At 36.2% G+C, this 24544-nt stretch overlaps 1 protein-coding gene across 3 annotated transcripts in view; it reads right to left on the reverse strand.

Moving 5' to 3' along the window:
• The window catches only part of TRRAP (transformation/transcription domain associated protein), a 90109-nt gene that overhangs the window by 26557 nt on the left and 39008 nt on the right, over positions 1-24544 (reverse strand). For all 3 annotated transcript variants that reach the window (XM_051632070.1, XM_051632068.1, XM_051632069.1), the window contains exons 41-59: positions 24337-24471; positions 24025-24135; positions 22610-22756; positions 20857-21070; positions 20068-20193; positions 18078-18224; positions 16881-17083; positions 16087-16208; positions 15006-15219; positions 13967-14146; positions 13131-13277; positions 12269-12388; positions 11686-11973; positions 10590-10727; positions 10086-10198; positions 9447-9582; positions 3760-3951; positions 583-778; positions 49-314 (exon numbers count right to left, since the gene is read on the reverse strand). In XM_051632070.1, the coding sequence (XP_051488030.1) occupies positions 49-314; positions 583-778; positions 3760-3951; positions 9447-9582; positions 10086-10198; positions 10590-10727; positions 11686-11973; positions 12269-12388; positions 13131-13277; positions 13967-14146; positions 15006-15219; positions 16087-16208; positions 16881-17083; positions 18078-18224; positions 20068-20193; positions 20857-21070; positions 22610-22756; positions 24025-24135; positions 24337-24471 (3195 nt within the window). The remainder of the gene's footprint in view (positions 1-48; positions 315-582; positions 779-3759; positions 3952-9446; positions 9583-10085; positions 10199-10589; positions 10728-11685; positions 11974-12268; positions 12389-13130; positions 13278-13966; positions 14147-15005; positions 15220-16086; positions 16209-16880; positions 17084-18077; positions 18225-20067; positions 20194-20856; positions 21071-22609; positions 22757-24024; positions 24136-24336; positions 24472-24544) is intronic.

Below are 24544 nucleotides of genomic sequence, written 5' to 3' on the forward strand. Positions count from 1 at the left end.
GTAATCCTCCAAGGTCCAACAAAAACTTCAGAGAAAAAGCTACTGTACCTGCATGCATTCATTTTTGCCCATGACTCCAGCCAGCTGAAGGTAACATTTAACTTGCTGGCGAATCTTCTGAAAGCAGTCCACAATGGGCACAGTTGGAATGGTGTGGATGCGACTCAGGATATCCAGAGCTACATTGACCAGCCCTTGTTTTCGAGCTATCTTTCCATACTGGATAATTGCTGATGCAGAAGCATGAACTCCCAACATGGCATTATTGGAACTAGGATCATGCTGAGAACTATTTTCATACGCAGTTACAATGGCTAGAAATAAAGCATGAAATGGTTGTCATTATAAACTAAATTATACACGTAGCTGTATCTTACACAGCAATACATACAAAATGATGACTTGAGATAATGAAACACTCAAATGAAACTGAACAAGAACAAACACTTGTCAAAACAACAACATTCCTGTAGTTTAAAACCAAAATAAACCACAAAAAAAAAGCAAGCAAATAACTTATTTCAAACAATGTGTTGTTTGAAAAATTACATGATGAATGCATGCTGGACCAGGCAGTTTTACCCTGGTAATGATGCTGTCTCCACATGAAAATGCTGCTCCAATGGGATAAATCATCTGACACAATAGGCAACCTGTTCCTCCAAGTCTTTACAACAGTCTTCATGTCATGTAAACTGTTGTTTCTCCCCAGATTAGTTGGTTGCAATCCTGCATTTATTTGGGCTGCTTCTTGAAGTTCAATTATTTGCTGTGCTGCCTAGAAAACAATATCATAAAGGATGGTATGAAAACTGGCCAATTTCTTCATTAGAAAAAGATCTCTATGAATGATGTCACCTTTAAATGATCAAGTAAAGATGAAACTACTTACGCTGTTTTAAGGATCTATTAGTTGCATAAATGACCTTTAACTAATCTAATCACTAAGAAAACAGCAAAAAAATCCATGAGATTTATTCAACACTTCAGTCACTTACTGAAATATTGAATTCATCTGCTGAATCACCCACACAAAATTCATACCTATGGGTTGCTACTCTTAATAAACAAACAATTATTACTTATTTTTAACAAATAAGGGTGCAGTAAAGTACTTTCTTACATGCTCACTAAAGGCCTGTGTCTAACTTCAGGCTCCCCTCTTCTCCAGGGACACAGAATAAGTATCAACCGGTTTATTTAATGCATGCCTTATTCTGACAAAACCTAAATGCCCTAATGTTATTTGGTTGCAAAAAGGCATTACTGGTCTCTGCTTAACGTGTTCTTCCTTTAATACTATACATTTCCTTGCTAGGTTTAACATTGGGCAACTATGACATGTCTTTCCTTCATAGTATTACGATAAAAATATTCTCATCCTTTCTTTTATTTTGAACTGCAAATGCTTTCACAAACTATCCCTCAAATGGCAGTGTCTCGCTTTCAAGAACCATATTTTTCTTAAAAACAAACTAAACAATAACAAAACCCACATAAAAAACCCAGAAAAAACCCCATCCCACACAACAATGCAAGAAGAGTTCACCAGAATCTGCACTCTCCCTTCAACCCCACCCTTTTCCCCACACACAACTAAATACAACTACAGGTTAGAATGACCTTCTAGCATACAGGTTTAAACTTAGTACATCAACCCTAATCATAGAAAAGCACAAGTAAACATATATACACAGTGTGCTGAATACAGGGATCAAAAAAACCCACAACAACAAAACAAACCCTCAAACAGAACTTTGGAGAATTAAAAACCAGAAATTTTAACAGTCATGATCTAACTTCTTGGTAGACACCTGAATGTACAGAAATGCTACCTACAGGCACCTGAAGGCTTTAAGATATTCTGCAAAGACCTTACCTTTGAGAAGTTACTCTAGTTTAGAATGTTTTTTCACTGACATCTACAATCCTCAAATTAATAAGAGGAACAATCAGGAGATGGCAGTAGTCTCAAATCTACTAAAGGCTGCAAACATTTTATTAAAATTTCAAGAACCTGAAAGCCCACAAATTTTAATGGACTTTAATTACCTGTAGTGCAATAAAACCAATGTAGTACTCTCGAAGATACCACTTGGCAGATAACAGTTGTATTCATTGTTAATCAACCCAATAAGGTAACTATTTGGATAAAAAAGGCAGTCCAAACTTAGAGAGTGAAATCTCTTGGAAACAAAAAAAATTAACCAACGTAATATTTTCCTACAATCATCTCTCACAATAGCTTAACCTTCATCCTACACTCATTCATCACATAAATTTAATTTTCTCACAGGTATTTAATCACATACTATCTGATATTAAAGAAAGTAATTACTGCAGTGCAAACTCATGGCTGCATTTGTACCTCTGTCAGTCATTCACTATTTTATCATTTCTTCACGAGGGATATATACATATTAGATTACTTTAAGGGCTTGTTTTAATTGATATCTGAAAGCATTTAAATACTTCATTTAGCAACACTAATCCCTTCATGTTGCAGATACTGCCATTCTTAGGGGAGGAAAAATGAAACATCCATGAAAATTGAGTAGAAGAAGGAAATTAATTTCATCAAGAAGCCTTGTAGTAGTATTGTGTCAGCTCAGACAAATGAAGCATTGTACCTTGACAAATTCCTTTCAACATGGAGAAAACTTCCATATTCATTCAACTTGAATTATAAAAACTTGAGGCATGGGCTGTTGTGTAAGCTCTACCCCCGGGTAGAGTCATCCTTAGACCCTGCAGATTTAGTTACTTAGTTTAATCACACCGGCCATGACACACAGGACTTGATGATCTTAAAGATCTTTTCTAATCAAAATGACTCGATGAAATGAGCTAGCTAGAGAGCTAATAAGGCTGAAGAGCAATGCATGAAGCTTTGAGGTACCCGTCAGTTTGTCTAATAAAATCTACTCTCCTTTTCAGCAGAATGTGTATCAAATTAACTCCCTGTCCAATGGGAAATATATACTAGAAGACTAGATTCCTTCCTACTTCCCTTCCCTGATGCAAATCAGAACCTTTAGCAATATAATGTAGAAATGACAAAGAAGAGGTATGGCTCACATTGGCCAGAACCTACAGCACTTTTCCTTGAGGTAGTAATGCTCACCTGAACAGTCCTTCACTAACAACAGACCACAACCTTTTTTGGCTCTTTGACCTTAATGCTTAAGCCTCAGGGATATTCAGTACTTGCTCAGCCTGTTCAGAACACTGCTCCTCAAAGACACACCAACATTTCTGAATACACTTGTGCCTTACCAGGCATTAACAGTTCATGAGATTTAAAAAACAATATAAAGATGATATTTATATATGAGTACAGTACAGCTGACAAAATTCCAAATGCGTTTAGCATGTTTAACTGAAAAGAACACTTAGGAGGCTATTTCAACATTTCTGCAAGCAATATAATGCAATAATATACCATCCAAAATGGACCTTACTTCAAAACCCACTGAGCGTTCAAGACCTTGAAGTACTGCAGTGCATTATGCATTAGCCCAAAACAAAAGGTGAGCTATCTGATCAATTTTTAAATAGCTACCTCTGTAGGCCACAAACAGATGGAACTATAAAAACTCTAAAAGGAATTGAAATGCACATTCTGCAACTTCTGACAAAAAAACACCATTACGAAAAACCCATCAATACTGTAAAGTAAAATCTTTTACACTCACAGTCACTAAAAGTCCTGAAACTCTACTGGAAAATAACTGGCAATAAAAAACTCTTCATTCTTACCTGGAGAAGGGGAGTATGAACATGTGAGACCACATGGGGAAGCCTTCTCCACTCTCGAATAGCCAGACTACTGGCCATCTCCACCAGCCGCTCGATGAAGTTCAGCTGCTGCTCCTCCGGGTGGCAGATGGCCAAGTATCCTCGGTACATATTCACCTTCCATGCCATCTCCTTGGGACAACTCAACTCCACCTGGTAAAGAAATTTAAAAATGTCTAGTAAAGACTGGTCAGACTCAACTGCAGACTTTGTACAATTATTTTTTAAAACCCTTCTTCCACAAACAATCAGTATTATTTTGTTATAAAAGCTAGCTCAATTTGTAAAGATAGCGGACCAAAAAGATCAAAATTCCTGTCATTAAAGGGGTTTCAGCCCTCAAAGTCATTGGCAAGGGCAGGCTAGCAAATAAATTGTAAATCTGGCACAAGAGTAGAAGTGCCTACATACAACCTGCTGTTGGAGTATTTTTACACCGACAGCTGTGGTGTAGCTCAGAGACAGCTGAGCAAGCTGAAAGCAGTCTTGCAACAGGAGCACCAAGCTTGCTGCAAACCAATTAATTCACCCTGTACAAAGACAAAAGATGCTTCTCAGCAGATAATGCATCCTACCTCTGAGCTGCTTCAGGGGCTCCAGAACAAGTAATGTCAACTTTTCACTTAAAAGGATCCCATCTCTGTGTGGCAGCACATTGTGCCAGCATCATCCCTCCTAACTGCCTGCTCTAGCACATTACTGAGTTTATGAGAACAGTTAATAATTTTATGTAACTTACAACTAACCTTCCCATTTGTGTCAAAGTAATTTCTACATACAGGTGCAAAGTCAGATCATTGTGCTAAAAACACTTTAAAATAATTTTAAATCATTTCCTTAAAATTTTGGAACAGTAGAAACAAGGCAACTCAAACCAGCAAAGTACTTGAATTGCCAAGCAACTACATTCTGTATTTTACAATAAACTTGCAGTTAACCAGTGCTCACTAACTGACACTTCAGTCCTTAAATCTAGAATTTTTTCACTTCCCTTTCTTCCACTTCACATCAAACCCTTTACGAATTTATATGCAACACAGAAGTCCCTCCGCATTATCTCCTTGTTGATACACTGTATCTTACCATTACAATTGTTATTTCTGTTATCCTCAACTGACTTTTACACCTGAGCCAGCAAAGAGAAACTGCCAGGTAGCAACCTTACACTTACACAGTGCAAATAATCTCCTTCTTTATTACATTATCTAACGGATCATTAAACACAATGGCAATGTGAGCAAATGGAAATGAGTTTTGGGTCCTATCAAAGGCCACTTGCTATTATAATAGCTCAATAGGTAGACTATTAAAAATGTTACACCAAAATTTACAAAACCTGATGCATATTTGCCATCTTTTCTGACCCCTCTTGCGAGTCAACCATAGAACTTGATAAAAAAACAGCCACATTAAAGAATATCAATAAAACTGGAGCAGTGAGTACAGCCGCACAGAATCAATTATTCTTTCATATCCTAATATTTATGCAAACATGTCCTGACACTTTTACAAGAATCTGAGTAGAGCCACAAAAGCTCCATTTATGGCTTCAGCAGCATCTTCTCCTTAGTCGTTTGGTAAATGTCTCATTACTGCAAATATCTCATTTAATATAACTGCAGCTAAAGCATATCAGCAGTTACTCGTGGTTGCCACTTCTGCTCAACTTGCAAATCTCCAAAACCAGAACCTGTCAGATATGATCTACTTCATTCTGTTCAAACTCAAAGTTTATAACACACTGTACAATACAGTTCTTACTTCAGGCTTTAAAGGTTTATCAAAAAATGTTATTTCCATTATTAGCCACTGAAGTTGCATACTTAAATAGGACACAAAATACCAATTTTTATAAGAACAAAGTTAATTAAAATGTAAATATAATCTATAAGATCATTTCTGTAGCATAAGGAGCTTGCTACTGACAGATTTGGCTTCACATTGGCTGATTAGTAAAATCCATTTTCAGAAATACCTACTTAATTTTAACCAGTGGTACTACAAATATTGAAAAATTCTATTTCAACTGTTGCAATAGCTGGACACTCTTAATTTAGGTTCCATCGAAAGTCTCTAAAAATAATTAAATAATTTTTACTGTTTCCATAATTTAGCCTTTAAAGCACAACATACTGATTGCATCCAGGTATTTTCCCTTCTGACAAAATAAAATGCTACAGAAGAATATACATACTCCAATTTAAAAATGCAATATTCAGTCTGATTTTGATGAAAGTAAGAGAGACATAAAACTCAGCACACTTCTTATGGGAGGCTAAGTTGTCAGAATGAAGCAGGCTCTTAGGATATTCTGTAAACAGGAACTTAATCTTGCAAGATATTAGAATTAAAGGATGCTCAGCATTTTTCATAATTCATCTTTTATAAATATTATTAACCTAGACAGTTAACTGACAATTTGACATGTAATAACTGGTAGGTATTGGTTTAAAACTTAACAGCACTGATGAAACCATAAACCCCAATTAAGTGAGGGACTAATTCTCTCTCTCTCTGCAGCATGAAAAAAAACACTGCCTAAGGCTCTGCTCAGAGCTTTCTCAGAGAAAATGTATTATAAATAAGCTATCCATCTCCCCATTCCAAACTCTGGCATCTTTAGCAGAGTAATTCCAATAATACCACACTGTATAGCAACAGTGCTATGAAGATTAGCAAGCTCCTCTCATCTCCTCTTGTGATTTAATGCAGTATTCTCACCTTTCAGATTTCAGTTTTACATCTGGTTTATGTTTCTGCATTAAGTAATCACACATGAACAGCTCTATCTACCACAAAAAGAGGGTGTATTCCCTTAAAATTAAAAAAAATAATTTATTTCCAATCTTTTATGTGGAATCACTTTTTATCAGAAGTTAAAAAAAACCCAAACAAAAAACAGGAAAATCTAGTGATGACTCCAATACAGAAGAAGTCTGTCATTTGTCCCAGGAAGCCTGAAATGGGTGTATAACCTGACATTCTATAGCAACATCAAGAACAATAAACACCAGCTTATTCACATGGGATGGTTCTTAAAACAGTTGGGAAGAAAGATGCCTAAGAGAAGATAAGGAAGAAGTTACCTAAAAATACCTAAATTTTTTTTTTTTTTCTTGAACATGGAAGAATTCCTCAAACTTTGCTCTCAGATAAAAAGATCTATCTATTTATTTTCTGTTGCTCCTTTTCAGAAAGGGCATGGACATTTTCAGCATGTTTCCCTAGCCATTTAAACCCCATTCACATTAAAAAAAAAAAAGTTTATGAACACTCAGAAAGAAAAAAGATCTTTCAAACTGTTATTTTCTGCATGTGCTGTGCCCTCTGCCTTTAAGCTGTTCTGTAACAGTACAAACTGGATGAAGCATTTATTCATCAAGCACATGGACAGCATAGAATACAGTCTCATGAGTGACACCCAGGGAAGGACAAAAGGAAGGTTAAATGTTTTACAAGTGCTTGTTGTTCAGCAAAATTAATTACAAGCAGAACACAATAATGAACTCCATAATGAATCAGGAAGGTCAACAGCAGGACAATACAAACAATACATATTATCCATAACCAAATGAAGATGCTAACTCCCTCACTTCCCATACACAAGTTCCTTAGTTTCTAAAATATTGTGCTGCTTCCTAAACCAACATATAACAGGCAGGGCACATCTATGATACTTCAGATGAAGAACATGTCCAGAAAGAGTGTGGCATCTCAATTCTTAGAGATTGTAAAAGTCTACTGGACAAGCAACCTGATCTACTTGGGCTCTGCTATGAATGGAGCATTGGACCAGATGAATTCTGTAAGTCCCTTCCAGCTCACATTATTTTATGTTTCCATAAACTATACATTAAACTATAAAAGTATAATCACCAATGCATTAAGCTTCTGAGGAAACCTTGGAACACCAGAAAATTCCAAACTCAGGTTTTCTGATTCCACAGAAAATCAAGTAAGGAACTTCCATGGAACAACTACCAGCAGTGCTGTCTCAAAGTCTCAGCACTATTATAAATCTGCTTTTGCAGAATCAAAGTATCTTTTCCCTCTAGAAGTCTCCTGTCCCTTTCTGTAGTCCTGGTGATCCTTGTTCATGTCCAACCCCCATCTCTCTCCTTTTCAATCAGTTCAAACTGTCTCCTGCACAGCCAGTCTCTTTGATGCACCCTGCAATATTTAATGTCTTTCTCCCCTCTGCTGGTTTTACCAAGTCCTTCACACTTTGCAAACAAAATCACTTTCTTCATCATCTTGCTGCAGTCTATTTACCCAGTTATCCCTGTCACTCCTAGACAAACCTGTTCTCCTCCAGCCTCCCCCCTCTTTGCTTCCCAATCTCAGGGTCACTGCCTGAGGTTCATTACGTGGTCTTCTTCCCTCTCATCTCTTGTTAGATCTCCACATTGGCTCAAACCTCTGGTGCTCTCAAGATGTTTTAAAGTTATATGCGATGGATACATTGTAAAATCAAATTAGTCTTATTTTAAATAGAACTAATGTAGACTCAGAGTGAGAATAAAGTTAGAAATCTAGCAGTTAATTTGCAGTAATGAACTATTTGAATATTTCAGAAGAAAGCAAAAGGAAAGAGATCCAGGAAGCAATCCCCAGGCAGTACAGCAGAACATTGAAAGAAAAATAAACCTTCTATTATGCCTCCACTAAGCAAGGCTGCAGAATCTAAGAAACTAGAAAACCAGCATGTCCCAAGTAAGTAATCCCAATACGTTTCCCACCACATACAAGCAACTTCAAATTTGTCACTGTCTTCATTAAAACAGTAACTACTGGTAAAATCTGCAGTGTACACCACCCTCACCAACTCATCAGCACTGACACTGAGATTTCGTGCATTGCTGTTTCAGGGATTTTTTAACAAGGATCCTGGAACACAGCCTTACAAATATTCCTCAGATATGCTAAGGTATTTAATGTAAACCAAATTTATCTGGCAAGTCCCTGACCCTCATTTTTTGGACATGTCTTAATCCCCCTACACTTGCAGTGGAAATGAACAGAATAAATTGTGTTTAGCAGTTTTAAGTTTAGACAGGAGAGGCTGAGGATGTTTTGGCTTTGCCTTTCAAGTGTTCTCTGAAAAGAACAGAGGCAATTTTATCCTTTTACACCTGGAAGCATAGTGACATTGCACACAGACAGGGAAATGGTAATAGATTATTTCATACTTTATTCCCTTTCACAAAAGGAACATTTGTTTCTGCAAAGGTGTAAAATGCAAAAAAATGCTCCCTACCCCCCATATGGTATTATATTAAATAACAGCATGTACTTGCCAAGGGTCCCATTTTAAGTTTCTGCACATATCCCTGCTGGCACACACTACTATAGCAAGTATTTGTTCCTTTTTAATGACTTGGTACCATGTACCATGTCTTTCACTTGCCCTGGCTAAATTTCTTCATTTCTTACATAGTACAGCTTTATAAACAGAAAAGAGAACTAAGTTTGTTGAAAATATATGCTTCAATTGCCAAAACACCCAGCTGTGTGCTGGGACATCACAGAAAACTCCCAAAGAGCAGTTCACTGTGTCTGTGAAATGAACTGTGATGCTAACTTATTAGAAATGTAATCCATAAAATGAACAAAGAAACTAAACATTAGCATAAAAAGCCCTCACTCACCTGCACCAGAGCCTCCTTCATAGCAGTCCAGTTCGAGACCCTCCATGCACATTCCAGTACTAAGTAAGGATTGATATGACCTTTTGACTGGCCATATTCTGTCAATGGTTCCCACTGGTTCAATTCTTTTGAGCAACTAAGAAAATCAAAACCATTGTCAATTTGGTTACCAAAAGAAAAAAAAAGTCAATAGAAGTGACTAGAAATGCTCTGTATTGGAATATTATCTGCATATTTGTTCATTAACAGCTTTGCAAGCACGGAAAAAGTTTTATCCAGATGGGAAGTTTTGTTTAGTTTTGCTTTTTATTACTAGTTATAATACAGAAACTTGTGAACAGGGAAGAGCTGCATTTTGTGTCTCCCAGAACCACCATTTCAAAATGGAAAAACAAATTTTAGGTCTAGTGTGTTTCCACCAACAGCAAATTATATTTTTACAGCACTTCAGGCATATCACTTCTGAGGGTCTGTTAAGGGAATAAAGAATAGTGCTTTTTTATTCCCTTAAGTTTCCCTTGTATTTGAGCTAAGTTCTGAGCTAAGTTTAGTTTCCTAACTAATGCTTTAAACCAGCGGGGTATTTTACTTCTATTGCAGAGTAAAAATACTTGTTCTACATCAGCTTTAAAATCTTACCGGATCCAATGGTCTTCCCAGAGCTGATACTCAGGGAAGATGGAAGGGGAGGCATTGTTTCGTTCGTGCTCTTTTTTAGCCTTTTCCATTGCTTTTTCATAAGTTTCTTGTGCCTAAATAAAATTCAAACAAATTTATTTTTTCCATCTGCTATACACACATTAATTCAGTATTATTTTCTTTTTTTAAAAGAAGTGGTAAGAAAACTTTTCCAAACTCAAAGTTCAAAAAAAATAAGGTGAAGTATGTTAACTCATTCCTGAACACAGTCATTATTTGGCAGCTTTCCAAATATAATGAAAAGCTGATGAATGTGCTCAAATATCTCACCTTACCTAGATGTTGCTTGGCCTTAAACTATTAATTTAGTCAGCAGAAAAGCTGTGACACTTTCTATTTTAGAAGACTAAAGTTGTTTATTAATATTTGTCATATTTTCTTGCTGACCATAATATTCCTCCTGACAGCAGAACTACTCAAATTGTTTCCAATATCAAGATATACCTGTTCAAAAAAGCCATGCTGTTCATAGGCAATAGCTGTTGCTGTCTCTGGGAATTTACAGCGTTTCTGCCACAGTCCAGCCCACATATCCTCTTCTTGTAACAAAGAGTAGAGCTCAGCAAGGGAATCCAGTATCTCCTAAAATGTTGAGCACACATATTTCTCCACAGTCAAGCTGTGTATATATCAGATGATCTCAAATATCAGATCAAATAATAGAAAACACAGCTGTTTAACAAAGCAACAACTCGTTTTTTAAGGTAAACAGGATCTGTAACATTTAGCTTCCTCAGCTGACCACAAAGGTGCCAAGGTAGATCAAGCTACCTAACAGGGATTTCTTCACTGAATTAAAAAAAACAAACAAACAAAAAAAAACCACCAAAAAAACCCACACACAAAAACAAAAAAACAAAAAAACAACAACACGACACTACTTCAATAAGTTTTAAAAGACAAAGATTCAGAAATGATTGCTCCTTTGTTCTCAGCACTGGTGAGGCCACACCTCAAGTACTGTGTTCAGTTTTGGGCCCCTCACCACAAGAAGGACATTGAGGTGCTGGAGCGTGTCCAGAGAGCAAGGAAGCTGGTAACGGGTCTGGAGAACAAGCTCACAAGGAGTGGCTGAGGGAACTGGAGTTGTTGAGTCTGGAAAAAAGGAGGCTGAAGGGAGACCTTATCTCTCTCTACAATTTGCTGGAAGGAGGCTGGAGTGAGCTGGGAGTCAGTCTCTCTGCCCTGTTAACAAGCAGTAGAATGAGAGGAAACAGCTTCATGTTGTGCCAGGGGAGATTTAGATTGGATATTAGGAACAATTTCTTCCCTGAAAGGTTTATTAAGCACTGCAACAGGCTGATCAGGGAAATGGTTGAGTCTCCATCCCCAGAGGTGTTTAAATGATAGATGAGGTGCTTAGGGACATGGTTTAGTGGTGGACTTGGCAGTCTTAGGCTTATGGTTGGACTAAATCATCTTAAGGGTCTTTTCCAACCTAAATTATTATATTATTGTACTATATTATATTATTGTACTATATTATCACTGTGTTTCTCTCTTCACATTTTATAAAGTCTTTCAATTAATAAAACACTACCTGTTGAGGAGGAGTTATGCTTTCCTGCTCATAAAATTCTGTTGTCTGTTTAGGCTTAATTTGTAGACTCAGTCCTTTTTCAAAGGCCTGATGTTCCAGCATCAGTGTAGAACGAAACCAGAGATTGTGAGTTTTTCCCAAATATTTCAGGACACAAGGTCTGATTGGAATGGGAGGAACACACTGTGACATTGCTTCTACAAAGCAGTTCAGTGCACTTGGCTGGCAATCTCGTTGTACTTGATGGCTACCACTGCATAAGAACGGGCTTATTTCACCTGCTAGAGCCTAGAAGAAAAAAAACATAATAGTTATCTGTCCATTCAGATTCTTAAATTGGATAATTTATATTAAAAACCCTGTTATTAAAGGGAATAATCACTTGATAAGTGTATTTCTCCTTGTAATTTGAAAAGCCCTATTTCTTTCAAAATATGTATTCATAAAAGTATATAGCATTCTCTAGTCACAAAGAATGGCAAACTTAAAGCAAGTGAACAAGTTATTTATCACACAAATACATTTTCCTGAAACTGCAGTCATTTACAAGGAGGAATTTGTAAGTGAGGAGAGAGATTCTCACATGTTGCTGCCTGTCAGACAAGATTTTCCAAAGTCGTGAAAAGAGCTGTATCCAAGTCTTCTCTGCTAAAGGTGTAGAAATATGACATAACTGAACAAAGGCACTCAGCAATGCTCCAGTCTAGAAACAAAAGAGATGTATATAAATGGGAAAAATACAATACAAACTATGGAAAAGCAGTTCACAGATGTTCAAAGTGTAATGCAAATGCCTTTTCCAATGAGCATATCAAAAATGTTTCATTTAGCAATACAGACTACTGTAACAAGAATTTAATCCTACTTTAATGTTGATAGAGACTGATTTATTCCTGTAACTGTCTGATTTTTTTAAAAAAGAAAGAAGGAGAAAGGAAAAAAGGTGATGACTTGGGTAATAAGAATGATCAAGTTAAATGGATAGAGCTGTTACTACTCTGAGAATCATTTTCACATGGCTTTCAGCTAAAATTATCTTCATATAAATTATTTAAAGACAAGATGCTGACACACTTTTTTGATCACACATCTGGTCTTTGCCATCACTGTTTTCTCAGCCCAACAGTTAGAATACACTTACAGTGAAGAAGGACAACATTTAACTTTGTAGTAAAGGGATACAGTAATGACCTGCAATTAAGTGAAGGCTTAAGAGGAATTTTTTACCCTACACAAATAAGAAATCATATTCAGATTAGAAGAGACATTTCAAGAGATCTCTTGAGATAAGAATCATTAGCTAAAAAAAAGTAAATCAGAAGTGTGAGGTAAAAAAAAAAGAGGAGGAAAAAAAAAGGGGGGGGGAAAAAACCCTCAAGTTTCAAGTTAGTTTGAAGATTTGAGTATTAAAAAGGTGTGTTAGAAAACCAACAACCTGTACCAACCTTTACTTCTCGAAGAGAGTCAAGAAACTTGTCATGCCGGTTGGTCAACATGTGCAGCTGATTCCCAATGTCCTTCTCAGAAAGTTCCTTAGTTTTAGGTGTACTGGTCTGGTCTCCTGGAGCCAATTCTATGTCTATTTCAACATCCTAGACAGAAGTAAACAACTCAAAGCATGCAGATATTTTCTAAGTACTTTTGCTTTTTCCCCCAAACCAATACAAAATATCCCTCTGACCAACTTCTTTCAGGTCTCACTGTTTATTTTTGGTAGTTCTTTGGGTTTGGATGCAGAATTGCTATCGTGCTATAGTAAAGAAATGGCTAAACGAGAAACTCATGCATGGTTAAACCACAGTGTCTTAAACACAAGATACACTGAACAATCTTTGCACATCATAGAATCATAGAACTATTCAGGTTGGAAAAGACCCCTGGGATCACTGAGTCCAACCATCATCCCCACTCTACAAAGTTCTCCGCTAAACCATATCTACCAACACCACATCCAAACGACCCTTCAACACATCCAGAGATGGTGACTCAACCACCTCCCTGGGCAGCCTATTCCAGTGTCTAGCCACTATTTCTGTGAAGAAATTTTTCCTAATGTCCAATCCAAACCTCCCCTGGTGCAGCTTGAAGCCATTCCCTCTTGTTCTGTCACTGATTACCTGTGAGAAGAGACCAGCACCAACCTCTCTACAATGACCTTTCAGGTAGTTGTAGAGACTAATGAGGTCTCCCCTTCCAGACATTCTCCAAACTTATTTGATGAGAAACTAGGAAGAGCTGTATTCCATCCAGATATTTCTTTTTCTACAGTATTTTCTGTTACCTCTTCTTTGGATTCACTGTTTTCCCTTTCCCGAGGCTCCTGCTTGACGTGGGTCACCATAGCGAACGCTGCTCTGTCGTGACTGTCAGCAAGGTTGATAACGTTGGTGATAGAGGGAAGCATGGCACCCTGACAGCTTGTCCCAATTGTGGTATTTCTCTCACACACTGCCAACAGGAGCTAAGACATCAAAAACCAAGGAAAGCTTTTAAATAGGTATTTTACTGCAGTATTTCAAAGAAAATATCACTGTGGTTCAGTATTTATCATCAAGATAAAAGTTGCAATAATATTTTTAAGGTTTATTTATCAATTTCACTCAATAAATACACTAATACATTTTCATCTTAATCTGATTACATTTTGTCACCATTCTCAAGTTGACTGTAAGTATGATGTGGCTATATTCTCAAGATTGTTTTTCAAGGCTTCCCTGAAAATGCTGAAGAAAGAGGGATCTTTTATGCCTAGATGCCATATTTTGTATTTTTAACGTGTATTTAGTGCACTCAATTAGCTAATTTATACAGAAACCCCTTTTACAATGAAAGTCTAAAATATGTTTGGTCCCATCTTGTTTTAAATAAACCCACCAAAATGCAATTTCATTTCAGTGCTATCCCACCTAACAGTTGTCATACACCAAGGCAGACACTCTCGCCTTAACAGTTTTCATGAAATCATCTACTATATATAGCAACTCCCATACTTTCTTAATCACGATCACTTACAAGAGATGCATTTTCTTAAGAAGTATTAATCTGGTCATTAAGCTTTTTGCAGGGAAAATAGATTTTAAAGGTTGATCTTAAAGCCTCTTTCAAAGCATCAGCATCTCATGGCTTAGACACTGGATTTATTTTTAAGCACCACTGGAAGTATCTGTGGCAGCAGACTTCGTATTTTTAAGTTTGATACAGATAACACATACTACAAGACACACATTGCACAATGCTTTTATGCACAGCCAAGAAAAAATGAGGAATAAAATATATTTCTCCAACTGTATTTGTATTTCTGACATAAATAATTTCCCTACCTCAATGCACTGCTTTATCCAGAAATGATTTCCCATTGCTTCCCAGTTTTGAGAACAGGTCACATAGAGCAGACGCTCATAAACACGACGTTTCATGGAATTGTCAAAGACCTCAAAAAATTTGGCTCGTATGAGTGGCTGGGCACAACGCAAACCTGAGAGAAAGGCTGGCTCCAGTTTAGCAGTAAGTTCACTACCAGAAAGATTCTCATCCCTAAAATGAAAAAGGTGAAATGACAGAGACGTTAGAATGAGATGCTTTCTAAGTTTTATATATAAAATACTAAAATCCAAAAGGGGGGACATTCTGCTGAAGCCCATGAGGTGTGGCATGCATCCAGCTGCAGCATTTTCAGAGAAACTGCAAAGAAATATTGCTGCTTGTTAGAAAAATGCCCCAGAGCTATCGTAAAAACTCTTTCAGAATAAAATCTTTTCATAATTGTGTAACGGTTTCAGCTGCATCTACATCTTGTTTGAATTGCTAAATGGTATCAATTGATAAAAACTTCCAACCACCATGTCCACAACAGGGTTTTGCATAGTTAACCTCGTAACAGACCAGCAGCAAAGAGTAACTCAAAAGACTGTCAATCATCAGCACAAAGTTAAATACCTGGAATTTTTTGATAAGGCAACTATTTCAATTATTTCATAGTGTTACAAAGCCTGTCAGTCTAGGTAGCAAAGTAACTCTCCTGAAAGTAGAATTTTAAAATATTTCCAAGAACAAAAATAATTTTTATAACCAACAATGTGAAAAGACAGATTCCAGCTGTCACCACAGTGTGTAGAACACAACCAGCTACAAGGATGACCTGGTATCTTGGGAAAGTAAGAGGTTAGGGAAGAGCCAAAAAGAAAACCTTTTCTAAGGAACTTCTATTTTCAATTTGCCTTCCATAAACACATACTGTGGTTTCAGTGAAATTAATTGAATTTGCAATTAAGAAAAAAAAAATTAAGAAAAGAAATATCACTTAATTCAGACTTTAAAAGATGGATGGCATGTTATAAAGGTCATATATGGTACAAATTATGAGCCAATAAGCTGCAATAAATGATTAATTGCTATAATTACCTATAGACATAGTTAACAAGGTCTAAGAACTGGGCATTTAATTCAAGGTCTTCTGGAAAACGCTTTTCAATGTAAGTCATCATTTTCACTAGTAAAATGGACTTCTCCCGGAGAGTAGGTGTCTGTGTTAAAAGAAGACATGATTAATTTTGTCAGTTCACCTTAAAACATGCAGAGAACTGGCACATTCAAAGTACACCTCAGCCATCCTTTACATCAGCCTTTCACTTCTGAAGTCCTGAAAAATAGCTTGATAGAAGGTCATAGTTCTTAAAAAGAAATTAATTCAAGTGTTTATCCTTCTAATAGATGCTAGAGCATTTTCAAGTCATGACTAAAAACAGGTTAAAGTTATTAAATGCTTACAAAAATCTAACATTTTTTAAAGTGTAGGTCCCTCTATACAGCACTGGATTGTCAAGCACTCAACAGAAAATATGGCAAATTGAGAAGGGCACAAAATATTACAGTAATAACCCAATTTAAATCAGCATTAGTCATCTTCTTCCTGAATAATCTCTCCAATCAAGTTAATGTGAAACAAATTTTTAATTTTTACTTTAAAACAAGTTCTCAGCAAAGCAGGTTTTGAGATCAAACACCTAATATTAGCCAATAAAACATTAAGCATCTTTAACTCCAGTTACTTTCATAAAGGATGCACCTCATCAAGGTCATCTAAACACACATAACAGATCCTCACAAACCTCACTATCAAAAACTGATGAATTATAACACTGGCTTATAGTTACTTAGTATTTGAGAGGAATAATTATTTTATCTTCTTAATTTACCTGATTAGCTGCCATTGGGGAATTGTTTTTCACCCACTCTTCCACTATTTTTACCACTGCACGAAGAATTTTAGCATCAGTAGATTTTTCAATGAGAGATGTTAGAATAGCTTGTATAAAATTCTTCCTCATTTCCATGCTCATCACAGCCAGGCGAGTCTTGACAAGATCCAGGCTTAACATTACCAGTTCACTTGTACCTGCTGTGGATGCAAAAAAAAGGATTAGAATTGTGTTTACATCTATAAAATGCCTAATAAAGAAAACTTCAAGGGAGGATGTTGTAATTTTTAAAATAGCAACAGGAGTATCTGTTAGCTGGAAATATATCCTTAGAAATAATGTTTTCAGAATTACTATTTTCCATTCCTAAAGAACTGAGACAGACTCTTTCAGAAAAAAACCCAAAATTCATTCAAAATCCTTTCAGTTTCAGGTTTCATTTCAGTAAATCTTTGGTAAAAGGTATTACAGAACCCCAGTAATGAAAAACTACAGTTAAGCTTGTGAAAGAAAGAAATACTATTCTGTTCTGTTAATTTCCTGACTGGCTTATCTGTCAAGTTTAATAATTTTCCAGTTTTTTCTCAGTGTTAATAAAGTTTCCAAGGTTCTCATTTACCTAATTAAAATATGGGCTGGGAATATAACAGCAGTAATTCTTCCAAACTATTTTCTTCAGTAGCTTATTAATTAATAAATTACAGTGCTTTTTACTAGCACTGAATTTTCTTCTACAAGAACATGATTTTTTTCAATGACTCATGATTCTCTTGATGACAGACAGAATTGTACAGACTTTAAAAGATGCTATTTCAAGATAAAAACGAAAGCAGCAGCTCCAACAAGTTAATTTCACAAACAGTTGGTCTAACATTATCAAACAGGAAGGATTTAAAAAACAAAGGGAAAGCACACAGAAATAAGAATATACAGAAGAATTTCTGTATTTCTCTATATGTTGTAAATCAACAAATATTCACTGAAATGCTTGAGTTGATACTGAAATTCATGTATTAAGCAGGTAACAGGAACTCCCAAGTCCGTTTTTATGCTTCAATACACCAATATTTTTCATTAATGCTGAAGTATATTTCCATATGTAATAATGCAAACAAAACTCTATAAAATCATTTAAATCCCTTTGAGATGAAGATATTTTAATACTTTATAGCACTTCTAATCAGTGATATATACCTGTATTTGCTTCTGGTGTTCCCGCTGTAGCCTGTGGGTTTAAGTGTTCCCTGACCATCTTCTGCAGAGATCGCATAAAAACTGAAATCAATCTGTCAATGTAGCTGGGATTGTTACTGCATGCTGACTTCAGAATCATTAAAGTGCCTGTAGATAAAAAAAAAATACTTAAGGAAGTTAAACTGTGATTGAGCATGACCTAAGATCCAGGTTTTCAATGTGTATGTGCTATGAAAGGACACAGGGAAGTGCTCCAGTTGTATTTTGTCCTGCCATGAAAGCAGCACAGGACAAGCCAAGCTATGAACATGGAAAATCTGGATAAATAAGAAGAAAAGTTTCAGTCTCAACATTAGTCTTTAGTCTAAAAAATTATTTTTGCACTAATCAAAATATTTGGAAGCTCTGTATATAAGTGTGTGATGGAGTGCAAGAGGGAGAACAGGAAGACAAAAGAACTGAGAGCAGATACTTCTCAAAGTCCTTAAAAAAAAAATCTAAAAATATAGCTAATCAGAAAAAAATACACTGCTTCTAATGTTGCACATGTAGGAAAACTTACATGATTAGGCTTGGGTTTAAGAATTTAGAGTAATTTAAAAAAAAAAAATTACACAATCTCAGTTTTCTGTTCTAGAAACTTAAGTTTCATAAATCAGTTTAATAGATTAAAAAAAAAACACTATCAAAACTGCTAACTTTGGCACAGTTTATGAATGCACAGCGCTTACAAGATCACAGTCCCTTCAAATTTAACATGGTCATTAGCAATGCCTATACTAACATAAGCTTATCCATATACATGCAAGCCAGTTGTAGCAATCTCTGTGCTTTAAAATACTTAACTCTTTAAAAAAAAAAAAAAAAAAGGACATACACCTGGTCAAACTCTACCCTCTAAAAAACCTACAGCTACCCCTTTCCTTACTAGAACTTCATAATTCAAGAAAAACCTACAACAATATTGATAGAAAAGTGCTTTGTTCATAGAATGGCTGCTTCCCAAGTTTTTTATTTCTTCTCCTGCTCAGGTGTGCACACACTTGGCACACAAAGTTGAGTCTCTTAAGCACAGAATTCTTAAGATATGCACCACCTGATGGTTAGAGTGTAGTGCTGCTCTTAAGTGAGCTCTGGACAAAATATAAGAAACATCTTTCTTGGTTAGTTTGCTTTAAAGCACATCCTGACATCTGAAAAATAGGCAATTCCCAAAGTGAAATTACAAGTATCTACACAGACCACAGAGTAGAACAGTGAAGGACATTTGCCATTTAAATCAGCAAGTTTTCCAAAATCGTGCAATTTCAGGCCTGTATTACCTACAAACCAGTTCTGGGCAAAACTCTATTATTCCAATACCTCTTTGTCATTGTGTTATGTAGCTGAGCTCTCTACCAGTTAAGTAAGTACAAGAAAAGAACATTTCAGCTCTTCAGAATGGTTTATGCTAAAAAATCACATTTGCTCACTCAAGAAAAAAAATCGTATTTTTGTAATTTCTTATCTAGTGAGAATTAAAGTTCTATAAATAAATAAATCTTCCAACACCATTTAAATCAGCTGATAAATAAGGCTTTAAAGATAACTGAAAAAGAACATATAAGGCAGTAACATGTAAAAATGTTTACACAGATTCCTTGAAATATTCTACTGTGTCTCCGAGTAGGATTTTGGCTTTTCCATGTATGGCGTTTTTTGGTTAACCTGAACGCTGCATCTTTCTCCCATGCACTTTGAACACAGCTTCCATTTACTGCAGCTGTGGCTCCCCACTTCCAGTAACTGCTCCCAAGTCAGCTACTGGGAGATGACAGAGTGCCATGAACCCCCAGTCCTTTTCTTCACAGATGATAGACATCCCATGTCTCTCAAGTTAAGTTACAAACAGCAGATTTCGGTTTCCTTATGGAAAAGAAAAGCTAGAGAAAAAGATCACAGTCATTGAGGGGCACTCTACATACATCAAGTAGAGATGAGGGAAACTTACCAAAGAGCTGAGAAGGGTTGGCGTTAGTGGCTTTTTCATAATTAGTAAGTCCTTCATAAATAACCTTTCCAACTGCAGCATAAAGGCATTCCAGCTCTTCATACTTTGAAGCTACACTTGAGGTACCTACAGAGTTTTGGTAACATTAGCCACAGAACAAGCAAGGAACAGTCACACTCTGAACATACAGCCCTCTATACCAGCACCAAAACTTTACCTCAGTAATAAAATGAGGCAGCACAAACAGATCCCTCATTTATATAAAATTCTTTTTGATACGACCAGTGCATCTGTTATAATAGCATACACTACTTCTAATGAATTAATTTTGATGTCTTAGATTACTGATATTTTTTAAGAAAAGGTTATCTAAAGTAGGTTATATTAAGACACAGGATATTGCCTATTGTCCTTTTTACACTCTCCTTTGTTTTAGCAAAACAGCAAAGCTTAATTACTTATAATTCCACTTCTGAAGCTAAAAAACTGTAATTGCAAAAATACATTAAATTTATAGCATACATTTCTTGAACCAAAGTTATGACAGCCACAGGTTGTTAAGTTTTTATGTCAATGGATAATGATGTATTCCACACGATTACTTATTTCAGCTTTTCTTTTTTTTTTTTTTTTTACGCAGAGGTTGAAAGTGCAAGCTAAAATGGACCATTAAATGCAGGAATCATAAAAGAGAGTATTAGCACATTCCAAAGAGTGTCCTCATCCCACCCTTAGTCACTTAACTTATTCAGCAATAAAGGATAAAAGGAGGAAGAAAACACCACCTACTTGGCTCTGTGGGGAAAATACCCATCAAGCGAGAAAGCAAACTGTGGACTGCTCTCAAAACCTTGGTGTTCCCACAAGTCATACAAGCTGCTACACCTCGTTGCAGGGGTTTGAAGCTGCTAAGGATAGCAGGGGGCTGCAGTACAGTTAACAGGAAACTTAAGACCTCTAGGCCAGTGCAAATGTTGGCAAAGTTGGCCTGATTGGGTTGTTCCTAAAGAGAACACATAAAAAGAAGCAGTGAGGGAATCACACAAGTAGGACACAGATAGTAAATCCAGATCAAATCTGCTGAAAACCTGTAAAAAAGTTGATGTTTCTACACTGGCAATGTTTCAAGCCAATCTTTTGTACAAGTCATGCAAAATAAAACTGGAAAATACAAGCTGGTATAAAATCTTTAACCATAAAAATGTTACTTAAGCATTTACAGTTTATGTTCCTTCTGATGTTTCTGTAGTCCTTAGTTCAGAAAGCTGTCTGCAGCCTTGCTAGTTAGAAATGCTTTCAACAGAGGATGATATTTTATCTTGTAGTCAACACTTTTCAGAGGCAGGCCTTCAGTGAAGAGTTAAAACAGCACATTCTATGCTAAGGCCTAGTTGAAAGGTCAGAAGAGGTAGTATTTGGAACTAAAGCAAAAAAAAAAAACAACAAAACCCTACAAAAATTGGCATTAAAATAGTAAATTAGTCTGTTTTCTGTAGAAGCTTCTTTTCTCTGAACCTCCTGAACAACTGATACCACATAGCACAAAATTAAGGTCCAAAATTCCTGTTTCAGAGGGCTGTATTAAGTAAAAACCAACCATGTTCACCTTCCTCAGACCTGAGGGGTGGTATGGTGCATTTATTTTGAGGCAGGGAAATGGCAGTTTAATGGCAATTTTCACTCAGGTTGCACACTGCTTGGGAAAAGATGAGTAAAGCAAGAAATAAGAGCTTCCAGAAGCACTATCAACCTTTGTAAACCCAAACAACCAAAGCCACACCAAAACCTCTTCCACCAGGAGAGAATGATTCAAGCAGATACTTGCTCCTTCAAGGACTATCTCCATAAATACACCAGCCTTAGTAAAGTATGGCACATGTAGATCAACATTTGGAAAAAATGGGCCACAGAAATTTTTGTGTAACCTTAGACATTTTGAACTTTCCAAAAGTAGGATCTATTACTCCTTTATTCAAAGAAACAGAAAGGTGACATCAACAAAGCACCTAAAAATTTAACACAGTAAGAGTTACTGGTGTATTAAATACTATGATACAAATAAAATACAACTAGTAAAACTCATTATATGGCAAAAAGCTACAAATAGCATACAGATGATAAACAAAATATGTTGCATCAAATAACGGAAGGTAGTCTTTAGTGAACTTCGTATTACCATCAGGTAGTCAGAAAGCTAGGAACCTATACAAATCCATCTTACTTGTGAATCTTCCTATTAATAAAAAAAAAAGAAAACCAAACCCACCCAACCAGTAAGCCATCCAAGCAAGCAAACTACAATCTATTTCAAAATCCAAGTAATACAGAAGTTACTCCACCTGCTCTTAAGTCTTATACTTTAAGTACTGCAGCTATACAAATTATTACCACTGAAACAATCCACATATTTCACAATTTATGTATTTTGCTACAAAGAAGAAAAGATTAAGACTGGAAAAATCAATACCCAGATAACACTAGCACTCAATCAATGTATGTTCTAGTGAAACGAAAAGATTTACAGGACTAGAATGTTACCTACCACAGTCATTAGCAGTTTATCAAACCACTGCAACTTCAGTTCTGATTTTGGCCACATTTCTGGTCGTAAAGCTGTTTTCAGAAGGTTGACACAGCGGCGAGACAGCAATTCCCCAGGAGATCCAGCAGTGTTTGAGTTGTCGTTTACCTAGCAATTAATCAGAGTTAACGAAATGACACCCTTTTGTAACCAATCATTAATTCAGTATGCATCCCAAGCAAGCATGTAATTCCTTATTTCTGAAATGGATGAGCCGAAGTAGTTTCATCAGTATAGTCAGAGAGTGTTTAACTGCGTAAAAAGCTGACAACTAATAGTAAATATCTGAACTGCTAGCTAATTACCCCAAATCACCCATCAAATGTATATTTAAATAAGTTATGTTATTTCTACAATTCCATACATTATTTCTAAACATCTACAAGATGTTAAATCTTTCGGTTTGCAAGGTATCCATAAACATAAATAGCTCTTTACTCATTTCCCCTTTATACTTTAAGAGCACATTTATTCCGTGCAATGGACTGCAGTGCATAGAATTCCATGTTCCTTACCAGCTGAGTCTGCTGCAGAAGCAGAAGCCATTGGGGCTTTGGACTACACCCAGCTAGTTTTCCTAGAACAGTTAATTCTTTACAAAATTTGGTTAAAAGCTTTAGTTCTACATGCTGCATGAAAAGAAGTAATTCCATGTATTCGATCTTGAAAACAAAATTCCATTATCCGTAGCTATGCAATTGACATACCTTTCTCTATTACACTCTCTAAATATTATTCAGGTTTTGGGTAAAATCTTCTTTACATTAAATCCAGGCAATAGAACAAGCATACTTTGCAGCATCAGGCAAATATATAACTGAATTAAGAAAAAAATGCTTATGGAAAATGTTGAAGTCTTTGCCTGGCTCCAGCCAAATTCTACTAGTCAAGTTTATTCCAATCGTGTCACTCCTGATATAGTAACTTGCTTGAAAAGAGAAAGCAAAGAACACACAAGATGCTAGGAGTGGTTGATAGCACAGTAAAATGAAGACTCTTTCAATTTCAAAATCTGAATTCCAACCATTCACATTAAAGTTTTAATTTCAAAGTGCACACTCCGTGCAGCAAACTAGAAACATGCAACAGCAGCAAGAAGCTAAAGCATACCTTTCATTAATAATAACCAACATTTGTGAAATGAAAAACATGCTTAAACTGGTTATCAAATTGTATTTTTCTTCCTCTTTTTTAAAATTAAAAAAAAAAAATCACTTTCTGTACAATTTCACATTAGAGAATCTAACCTTTCAGCAAAAGAAAGTACACAAACACTACAATAATCCAAGCATAAAGGGACTCTTATGAAAAGAGGGGTATATGGTTTTGGCTACTCATGCTGCATTGATATTTGCATATGGGAATAAAGACACTACCTGGCAAGCAATTCTGATCAAGAAGTTCACAACAGTATCTGTGTGTTGCTTGTCAATCGGCTTGGAAAGAAGCGCATCAGCTCCTGGCAGGGACTGGCTACGGCCAAATACCTGCATGGATCCAAAACACAAGAAACATGAGCAAACTTGAAGGAGGACAACAGGCAGTACAGATTTCAAATCTTTTCTAAAAGTATAACCTTCAGTTTGGGGAGTTTTGAGTTACTGTGGAAGAAACAAGTACACTAAATTGCTTAGTCAGTGCAGGTTATAATTCCAGAGTCTCTGAACAAAACCCAAATTTTTTCTTACAGCACTTATTGCTCCTGTAGCTGTCCTGAATCGTTTTACTTCTTGGCCAGAATCAACAGACAATCCTCTTTTAACAGCAGATGAGGCAGAACTTCCTCCTTCTCCACTTGCACTTGAATCCAAATCTGAATCTGGCTGAAATATCAGTAATGTGCATGTTAAAAAAAGCATTTAACTGTCTAACAGTTCAACCTTTACCAACTTATTT

The sequence above is a fragment of the Apus apus genome, chromosome 14, assembly GCF_020740795.1.
Source record: "Apus apus isolate bApuApu2 chromosome 14, bApuApu2.pri.cur, whole genome shotgun sequence".
NCBI classification, from domain to species: domain Eukaryota; kingdom Metazoa; phylum Chordata; class Aves; order Apodiformes; family Apodidae; genus Apus; species Apus apus.